At 33.1% G+C, this 10,212-nt stretch overlaps 4 protein-coding genes across 6 annotated transcripts; 1 reads left to right on the forward strand and 3 right to left on the reverse strand.

The window, feature by feature from the left end:
* Positions 1–1,141: 1,141 nt before the first annotated feature.
* On the reverse strand, positions 1,142–4,213 carry LOC107370662 (uncharacterized). 2 transcript variants are annotated; one of them, XM_015938633.3, is made up of 5 exons: positions 4,099–4,213; positions 3,412–4,042; positions 1,460–3,342; positions 1,345–1,393; positions 1,142–1,282 (listed from the first exon to the last, which is right to left on the reverse strand). In XM_015938633.3, coding segments are annotated over exons 1-5 (2,631 nt in total). In that variant the 5' UTR covers positions 4,101–4,213; the 3' UTR covers positions 1,142–1,216. The 2 variants fall into 2 exon arrangements, with proteins under 2 accessions (XP_015794119.3, XP_025016145.2); XM_025160377.2 differs by having other exon boundaries at positions 1,142–1,393.
* Positions 4,214–6,133: 1,920 nt separating this feature from the next.
* LOC107367299 (phenoloxidase-activating factor 2-like) lies at positions 6,134–8,355 on the forward strand. Its single transcript, XM_015934993.3, has 5 exons — positions 6,134–6,673; positions 6,771–6,950; positions 7,024–7,399; positions 7,497–7,657; positions 7,735–8,355. Exons 1-5 carry the CDS (start codon positions 6,149–6,151, stop codon positions 7,945–7,947), a joined length of 1,455 nt encoding a protein of 484 aa, XP_015790479.1. The 5' UTR covers positions 6,134–6,148; the 3' UTR covers positions 7,948–8,355.
* On the reverse strand, positions 8,062–8,970 carry LOC107367310 (ganglioside GM2 activator). Its single transcript, XM_015935005.3, has 2 exons — positions 8,449–8,970; positions 8,062–8,273 (listed from the first exon to the last, which is right to left on the reverse strand). Exons 1-2 carry the CDS (start codon positions 8,923–8,925, stop codon positions 8,112–8,114), a joined length of 639 nt encoding a protein of 212 aa, XP_015790491.1. The 5' UTR covers positions 8,926–8,970; the 3' UTR covers positions 8,062–8,111.
* Positions 8,971–9,176: 206 nt separating this feature from the next.
* LOC107367318 (uncharacterized) lies at positions 9,177–10,212 on the reverse strand. Of its 2 annotated transcripts, none has more exons than XM_025160519.2 (2): positions 9,693–10,212; positions 9,177–9,416 (listed from the first exon to the last, which is right to left on the reverse strand). In XM_025160519.2, exons 1-2 carry the CDS (start codon positions 10,182–10,184, stop codon positions 9,402–9,404), a joined length of 507 nt encoding a protein of 168 aa, XP_025016287.1. In that variant the 5' UTR covers positions 10,185–10,212; the 3' UTR covers positions 9,177–9,401. The 2 variants fall into 2 exon arrangements, with proteins under 2 accessions (XP_025016287.1, XP_015790502.1); XM_015935016.3 differs by having other exon boundaries at positions 9,177–9,450.

Raw genomic sequence — 10,212 nt, forward strand, 5'->3', positions numbered from 1 at the left:
GGAATCATCCATTTGAAAATGAAAACAATTCAATGACAGACATAAAACTACAATCACGAAACAAATTTTGAGGTTGAATGCCCAGAGACCACGCTTTGATTCTGATAAATTATTCAATGCAAAATTGCGTGATTCAAAATTGTTTAAACAACACTAGAGAATAGAACTGGTCTGATTTTGATAAATTAGATTGAATTGACGTTATTATATTATCAGTGTTGATTATTGCTCTTTTGGATAAGCTGATTCTATCAGGTATGGCAAGTTGAAAAATTTTACAAGATACAGAAAGTGAGGAAACAAAAGCAGTTTTGAGGGAAGTTTGGGAGTCCAACAAATGGTTGGAAGATGGAAATTTCTCGATACATTGTAATCAATGAATTATTAAGTAAACTGTTTCATCGAGAATTATTCGAAAGTTGTTCTGTTGATATGATCAGTAAACCAATCAAGTTAAACTATTGAACCATTGAGTAAAATTGCACTTGTTGAATCAATCCAACTGGTCAATGTTAGATTACAAATTGAACCTGAGTTAATGATTTAAGAGATCAGAATGAAAGGAGGAGAACGGAATTCGCCTAAGAAATAGATTTTTTACAAGCTAATTTTTTTCCGTAAAACAATTCATTTAGATTAATTTCATCATAAATATGGAATCAGTTTTTGATACGACGTTTAGTTGCTGAAATAACTTGAAAAGGCCACAAAATGGGTAAAACAGCTCCTTTTGATTAATAAAACACTCGATAATCTGGAAATTGTTTTACCTTATGCTATTTTGTATTTTGAATCTCAGCTATTCTCGGAATTCAGACCATGGCCTCAAAATGGATTTGAATATTAAACGTTTTTTGTTTGAATCGACACTGGTTGCTGAAATAGCATTAATTGTTGAATTAATGATCTGAAAGAGCTGGATTATGATTCTTATAACGGGCGAGTTATGTAAAAAATGTTAACCATAAAAAATACGTTTTTTACATCAGTTCAATTTAATGCATAACTAAAATTATTAATTATTAATTTTCAACTGCATTATTATCAACATTATTACTAACTGCCCGATGAATAGTGTGGATAAGCTATTCTCAGTTTACCGCCTAAAAATTTAAAAAGTTACGGTTTTTGTTAGCACATCTCAAAATAGTCATGTTACCTTTTAATTCTGGTCATTAATTAACAATAAGTCTGTAAGTCTGATAATACCTTATCATCAACAATTCAGGATTTGGTTAGACAGATTGAGGCCAACAATTGATGAATCTTCCAAGCCATAAACCTGTGAATCAAAGATGCAAGGATTTTATCAAAGATTGAAAGGATTACTTCAAGTCTATTTACCAGAAAATAGTCATCCAGGTTAATCAAGCTTTTGGTAACAAAGAGAATCCTGTTGTAAATAAAACACCAAAATTTACAATGAATTTTTTTTATCACTCTAGTGGTACATCTTTACCTTTCATTTGGATTCTGGTGTTCAAACAAGCTTTGGTTTTCACCCTTTGCGTCGCGAATGGAAATACCCTTGGTGTGATCTAAAACCAGAAATAATTCAGAATCCATCGAAAGCCAAAAAGAGCTAACAATAGTCGAATATCCTGTGTCTTCTGCTAATAATATACGACTTGGAAACTCGTATTTGATCGAAAAAATGCAGATGGAACCATCCATGTAACCAGCTAGGAATAAATCACTCTCTGGATTGGGATGATAAACTACACAAGTCGTTGGATGGTGAATTTCATCTGAAAGATATGTGTATTTTACTACTTCCAGAGGATCAGATAAATTATCAAGGTATTTTGAGTATCTTAAAATAGACCCGAGATTGGTTCCAATAAGATAATTCCAAGAGTCGCTCGGAGAACAGTCAATGCAAGTTATTGATGCGTCTGTGATAATATAGTTATTTGGTAGATGTAACGTCATTGCAATCTGTAACCTCACACAGCTTCCAGGCCTTAGTCCATCTGTTATTTGCTGCGAAGAATGGTCATCAGCATATGATTCAACTATCAACCAGACAATAATTTTTCCTAATTCATCAAGGGATATAATCCGCCTGGCTTCTGTATCATCATTCACTTCATACCGGTAAAAAAGCTGAATGATCCTATCTTGATGATGATCTGAATGTTTACCAACTGCAGTCGTAAATGATGGATTTCTTAAAGGATGATTCGGGTTAAATTCAAGAAATGGTTTATTCATTTGATTATGAAAGTGCGATGGTTCACGCAAGTCCCATGCTATTAAAGATCCATCGGATGACCCAGCAACAACCAAAAATTCATTATCAGTAACAATTTGAGTCAACATAAATTTACAAAATAACATAAATTCGCACGATCTTGGCTCAAGTAGGCTCCAAATCAGAACTACAGATCCACTATTACCCAAGTAGATTCCGTTGGCAAAATCATAACTGGTTACAGCATAAACATAACGCCCGTCAGTTATAAGGTTATTCAATTGGAAGGTCTTATAACTCTCAGGAAACTGGTATGAAATAATTAGTCCATCACTTTTTGGAATCCCAGACGCGTTTCTCGAATTAGCTATTTGAATTTTATTCTGATCACCATGAGTATTGCTTGTGATTAAATTTTTTGTTATTTTCTCTCCAATCTCTAGGAAGTGTGATAACCGAAGGATGTCAATATTATTGTCTATCATAATTTTACTTTGGTCGTAAATATTTGATGTACTTGATCGAGCTGGACACTGAATACTCTTATTATTTACATGAATTTCATCTGATTGACATGAAGCTTCCGATTTTTCTACTGTTTGGCTACCCAAATGTTTAACATTTTTCGGACCAAGTAACCGGCTTAAAACATTAGCTACATCGGACGCGTCATCCTTAAATTTTACATTTCTCTGTTCTTGCAATGATTCTTTGTTTTCATTTATCTTGTCATTAATATTTACTTTAGGTGATGGTAATGTTATTTCCCATTTTATTCGTGCGGCTTCTTCATTTGAGGCCATCAATGTAGGTTGCTGGTTGTTCGTTCCCTGAACCTTTGCTATGGATGGGACAGTCAATGCCGTTAGTTTCACTTTTTTCAAATCTATAGATTTGTTTGTTTCATTTGACAACGAGACTTCGGTAGATTTAACTTCGTCTTCCTCTTGGCTTTCATATTCCTCAAAATCAGATTCATAATCTTCAAAATCATCAGAATAATCTGCTTCCGTCGTTGTATCTTCTTCATCAGTTTTTATTGAATCTTCCACTTCAGGTTTGGTTTCAGGTTTGGGTTCAGGTTTGGGTTTTGGTTTGGGTTCAGGTTTGGGTTTTGGTTTTGATTCTTCTTTCGGTTTAATTGTTTCCTAGAACATACAATTTTTATAATAGATTAATCGTTCAATTAATACATATTATAATCAATGAGCTCGTACCTCTTTAACCTGTGGTTCAGTAAGTCGAATGGAAGAAATCGGTCGATCAGAAACAGTTTGATCTATTTTAGATCTAGTATCGGGCACTTCTGCTTGACGTTGTTGTTTTTGGCCTTTACTTGTTGCTGATACAGACGAATTATTGACCACAATGGATCTTTTATTTACTGTTTTTGCTCTTTCTGTCGTTTTATCACCGTTAACTGCTGCTTTGATTGAGTTTTCCGATTGAATGATAACTGTTTTACTCAATGTAGGTCTTGATTTAGTCGCAGTTTTAGTTTCAACTCTTGACAATCGTCTCTCGTTTATTTTGGGACCAGTGTTTTGTGCCCCTGTGTTTGCAGCATTAGTTTTTGATATCACTTTTGTCTTTGGTCTAGTTTCAATCGTAGGTCGTGTTGGTGTTTGTGTTTTGGTCTGAACATTCACTTTACTATTGACATTAGTAGTTTTGATGGGCTTATTATCAACATCCTTAGGCTTGGTTGGGTTATTTGAAACTATGATTCTTGAAGGAACACGAGAATTAGGTCTATCTTGAACAGTTGAAGGCTTACTAATTGTTTTTTTGGTTGGTTGTTGAGTACTTGTTTTGCCTTTGATTCCAGTGGAGCTCCGAGTTGTTGACCTGTAAAGAGTGTGATTTCATTAATTTTTTCAGTTAAATTGTGCAAAACAACTTACATTTTCGGAAAATTCAAATTTACAAGATTAATCTTTGTTACTTCAACAATGTTTTGTTTATTTTTGCATGCATCACGATGGTGACGCAAAAAATCAACTGTTTGTTGCTATCAACATGTTGAGAATTATTGAGCTTTCATTGATCTGGATTTTCGATACCTGTTCGTTATTATCGAATTCTGAATTAAAATCATTTGATACACATTAATAATGACAATAATCAAGAGAGTTGAACACTCAGACATACAATTGGATCTATCAAGAAAACAGAAAAAATACGAAAATGATGACCGAAAATTCAATGAAATGAGAGAGTAAATTAATGAAAGCAGAAAGACTAATTCATCAGTCTTACTGGTTTGTTTTTTATTAATACAGTATAAATATAATACAATTACAACTTAATAATAGTTAATAAACATTTGTCTTCTGAATCCCACCCGCAAATGACTATTAGCCAAGTTATTACCAGCTTACAAGTGTCTAATTTGATTTAGTATCATCTGCTAGGCCAAAATCTCCATACATTTTGAAATTGCCACGAGTGCATCTATAATCAGTATTAGATTGGTGTTACATCTCATTTACCTCCTGTGCTATCCTAAGAATTATTTGAGATAGCAAAAAATGAATATTAGATTGTAGAATCGCGTCCGATTCAAATCGTTCTCATGAGATTTTACTAATGGATTTTCTCCGATCTTTTTTGATTATTTCCGTTTTCTCAATAACCCAAAAAGGTTGCCGTAAGAATCTTCCTGCTCCACCAATCTTTTGATTTTGCAAGCAAATAAAAATTCGTCACAGACAGGCTGAAGTTTTAACAAGACATTTTTAGTAATTATTATGAACCAGCATAAGTTAAATTAGTAAACTTAATCCACAATCAAAAGATTGATAAAACAGGTAAAAATTGTCGAGATTACATTTGTGATTTCCATCGTGCTTTTGCGTGTATAATATTTGTATATATTTATATTATTTGCGTTTTAGCTTCCTTGCAGCAACATCAATTCCATGATAGATTTTTGTTTCATCTGGTATTGAATTGATCAACATGTCAGGGTTTATATTTGCATCGGGGTTCGTTTGATTGATTGCATCCTCATTTGAATATTGACTCCTTGAATTGTCTCCAACCTTTAAAAGTCCAAACTCGGCTAAAAATTTGGCCTTCTCATCTTCTTTGTCAGATTTTTTTTGCACCAAAGAGATTATCTTTTCTATGCTTTCCAGTTCCTAATTGATAAAAAATGGTTAATTAAAAGACAAAGGTCAGCAATTTACTTACTTGAGATGAAAGATTCATTGTCACAAATTTAAGATCAATTTAAATGACCATTGATAAAATAAAACTCAAGGCAACACTGTAGTTGATATAATCAGAGTTTACATTTGCTCAAAATGTAAAACTAAGATAATTTGCCATTGATTACAATTAAAAATAGCAAAAAAAATTAAATTAATAGTTTATTGCACAGTACCAATTTACAGTTACTGAACAAAATGGTTAAATAAACCATTTTGTATCTAATTTGCTCATTGACACAAGACATTGTTGATGTAAACAACTCAATGGTTGAGGGATCGATTAAAAATTTAGATTTTTATTCCTATGGAAATACTAAAGCAATGTGAGCAAAGATTTACTCTTTGAATGTAAGTAACCGTTATTTATTAATTTGTTTGACTGAAAAGATTGATCATTAATTTGATTTTAAAGCTTATCATGGCGCAAATAACTTGATTCGTAAATGTAATCAAGATTTTATCCTAAAATTACTTTGGAGTTTGTTTGTATTGCTTTTGTTTGCAAATGAATTTGTTGAGCATAGCACTGATTCAGTTTAATTTGTTTAAATTTTGAGAGGAAAACAACTTTTGTTATCAATCAATTCTCAGAAGCTTGAACTGGAAATTGATGAGAAAATAATAGACGATTGACATCCGTTACTGTTAGATCCTGTCTATTTTGTAACAATTTTTGCCATTTTTAATTTTCACTCAAAAACAAGAGTTTTGGTTAGTTGTGTGCTTATTGCTGATAAAAATGGTTGTACAAAAGCGACTACTTTTGGTGCTATTTTTTACCCTTTTACCAGCATTTATTTTATCACTCACATTTCCTGACGAAATAGATGAACCATACAAGAAATCGGATAACCTAGATGGCCGAAGAAATGGTAAAAATCATCGGTATCGTGTTGGTTTGTCGCAACCCTCAATGACTCCTTTACCTCCATCCTCTTTTGTGACACCGGTTAAAAAGAGCAATCTGTTTAATAGTAATTCAACTGTTAAACCTTTGATTGGCTCAACAAGAAAATTTGCTGATCAACAAACAACTCTACCACCCATCAAGCCGAAAGACAATTCAATTGTTTCAGATAAAGATGAGTCATTTGAAACGGAAAAGGATAAAATCCCAATGAAATCTTCTGCTGATTTTGGTAATCGAGAGGATTGTGTTTGTGTACCTTATTACCAATGTGACAATGGTAAAGTAATTGAAGATGGATCCGGTTTAATTGATCCAAGAATCAATACTAAACAACCATCGACTAAATCAGCTTCCGTGAGTAATCTGCTGACATTATCAGCTGACAGTGTCAAAGTGTGATCCATGTGCTTAACCTTTTCAAGCCTTCTAAATAAGTACTTTTATTACACAGGATGATAAATTAAACCCAACTTCATGTGGTACTTTTCATGTATGCTGTTCTGACCCTGAAACTGTGACAACCCAACCTTATATACATAGATGTGGAATCCAACATCCTTCTGGAATAAATTCTAGGATATTATCGCCTGACAAAAAGGGTGAAGCTGGTTTCGGTGAATGGCCATGGCAGGTGAATAAATAACTTTCGTCTTATGATTTACATTTTTTATAAATTTTTGTGTCTAAATTTTCACCTTTTACAGGCTGCTTTACTCAAATCTGAACAAGATGTCAATGTATTCCAATGCGGTGGAACTTTGATTGATGATTATCACGTTATCACCGTTGCCCATTGCGTGAAAGACTTCGTTAACAATCCTGATATACTGAAAGTACGTCTTGGTGAATGGGATACAGCCAATGAGAACGAGTTTTATCCTCATGAAGATTATGACATTCAAAAGATTTATATACATCCAGAATTCAAAGGAAATAATTTATGGAATGATATTGCTCTTTTACGATTAGGTCGTCAAGTTGAATACAAACCAAACATAGATTCAGTTTGTTTACCAGAATATGGAGAAAATCATGATTATCAAGAATGTACTACAACTGGTTGGGGTAAAACAGCTTACAGTTGAGTATCGCTTATCACTTTTACTTTTCATCTGTTTTCTATTTTTTACACAATTAACCCTTCCTTTTCATTAATCTTTCCTAATTTTCTTATCAGAGGGAGGAAGCTATTCGAGTATATTGAAGGAAATATCAATACAAATGGTTCCTCGGGAAAGCTGTCAAAAAGCACTGAGACAAACCCGATTAGGATCTAGATTCAAGCTACACCAAGGGTTCATCTGTGCCGGTGGAGATGAAAGTAGAGACTCTTGCAAGGTTAGTATTTTTCCATCTATCTTGTTGTTTCAAAAATAATCTTACAATGTAATTCAATTTGACTTACATTATTCTAGGGTGATGGAGGTGGACCTTTGGTCTGTTATCGACAAGACGGAACCTACTCTTTGGTCGGTTTAGTTTCTTGGGGCATTGAATGTGGACAAAGGGGTGTTCCTGGTGTTTACGTTGATGTAACCAAATATTTAGATTGGATTGTCAGTGTTACTGGTAGAGATTTCACCTATTATTCACCTTCCGCCGACAGTAAAAAGTCTTCATCAACTTAAAGCGTTAAAATTTAAAACAGATTTTATTTCATCAGATATCAAACTAGCTTCCGAAAAAATCAGCCCTTTCTTTCTTCGAAACAAAAGAAGGAAATTTTTTTGTCAAACCATCGATTGCATTGATATTAAGTTTATTATTTAGGTTACAAAAGTTCAATCAGTGATTAATGAAACCATCCAGACAAGAATGGATTGTAATCAGACCAACCACCATATTCATTTTCGTCATCAGAAGGCTTACTAGATTCAAGTTTAAGATCAGCAGTTACATCAACACAATACAATGTTTGCGCATTTTTAATCTCAATGTGTACCTTTACTTTACCCTGAATTGAAAAAAATACAAATAATGACAAATGATTAAAATACGATCTTTTACAGTGAATAAAAAACTTGCTTTTACCATAATGAATGATAATTATTGCACTGATTTAAATTGCAACTTTACACTGAATGTAAAATTTTGAAATTTTGGAAACAAAAAACACTTTAAATACTTACATTTGCTAGATTCAAAATAGTCTGTGGTAATTTATCAAGATTGACCGGAATTATATAATCTTTGACTGAATAATCTCCTGCAACTATTGGGAAACTACAAGATTTACCCATTTTGGTCATCAAACCACAAACAAAAGATGAATTGTAACGCGTCCAATATTCACTCAATTTATCAGTACAAGAGCCATAGCCATCGATACAAGGAATTGAAATCCATTTTTTGATGCCAAAAACACTGACTTGTTTTTCAATTTTCAACACCAACTCGACATCATCTTCAACGTCCTTTGATAGGGATCCAGTAAAAGACAAGTCAACAGGATGAGCGGAGCCAACTTCAATTGGATTACCTGGGATGTTGAGTGAAATTAATTTGGCAACATTAGTACCTGTATCGCACTCTGTGTAGCTGATTGGGTCAGCTAAGATGGTAGAAACCAAGAAAGCAAAGAAGATCGCAAACTTAACTGGAAACATCGTGGCAAGAATTTTTTTTCAAGTTTATGAGAAAACAAATGAATTCAAATAAAATACATCAAAAGGGTGATCATTTTTTATATAAAATCGCGATTCAATCAAACAAATCATTGTCTTGAGATAAGCAATCGCCAGTACAATAAATACAACACATTACAATGAATTATCTGATGAAATTTCTTGGAATGAGGCATTAAATTTTCTTTCATGTTCTGACTCATGAACAATAGAGCCTTTTGCTCGATAATAAGTTGAATGATTAGTATTTTTAATTTATTGATCGCAATCGATGTTACAAATGAAAAACAATTTCCATCTTTTCAATTCACATTAAGATTTAAAAGCAACAAAATAACATTTTAACCTTTCCATTGCATTTATCATCAATTATGGTTTGCATATGTGATGGCCACTTCAGTCTTGATCTTGAGAAGAAGCCTTGACCATTTCAAGATCCATATCCATGTTGACACAAGCTATCGATACATCATCTTTTGTCAGAACCAATTTAACATTGTAATCCCCCTGATCATAAAGACAAAGGGTTTAATAAAAAGATTAGGAATTATCTTTACATTGTATATTTCAATCTGAATCACTTTGTAAGATTCGTTTTTGTATTGTCTTTAATTATTTTCCACCAATTTATCAACTGATTTTTCGTTATCAAATCTGATTCTCAGAAACAACTGAATTACGAGTGTATCAGGATGTAAAAATGTATTAAAAATATATAATATTAAACATACAACAAACGGTTTACTTACCGATGATAACCAAAGAATCACTGAGGGTACATTGGATATATCCATGTGACCATTGAAATGGTTGACGACTAATGGACCAGCTTCAATGGGACAGGAACATGATCGACCAAGTGAGCTGAGCAATGGACAGCCAAAAGAATTATCTGAACTAGTCAGATAATTGCATAAATTGTGTTCACAAGAACCATAACCTTTAATACAAGGAAATGCTGGAAGAGTGAATCTTTTACCAAAAATTGTAAATCCTTTGCTAATTGACAGTTTAACCATTATCTGATCATCCAAAGGTTCACTTAGATTGGCTTGTAGCGATAATTGTACTGGATTTTCAGGGTCACCAATAATAACTGGATCATCGTTGAATTCAATTGAATTAAATGTGAGAATTGGTTTATCCGAGTCACAATTTGACCAAGAAAAGGCTTCAATAGTGGCTACAAATAATATTGTTATCAAAAAGATTGGTACAATAAAGGGAACAGTTTCAACCATCTTCTGTCCCAATCAGCTTTATTCCTGT

The sequence above is a fragment of the Tetranychus urticae genome, chromosome 2 (genome assembly GCF_039701765.1).
Source record: "Tetranychus urticae isolate SD_2017Ah chromosome 2, NJAU_TeUrti_SD_1.0, whole genome shotgun sequence".
NCBI classification, from domain to species: Eukaryota; Metazoa; Arthropoda; class Arachnida; order Trombidiformes; family Tetranychidae; genus Tetranychus; species Tetranychus urticae.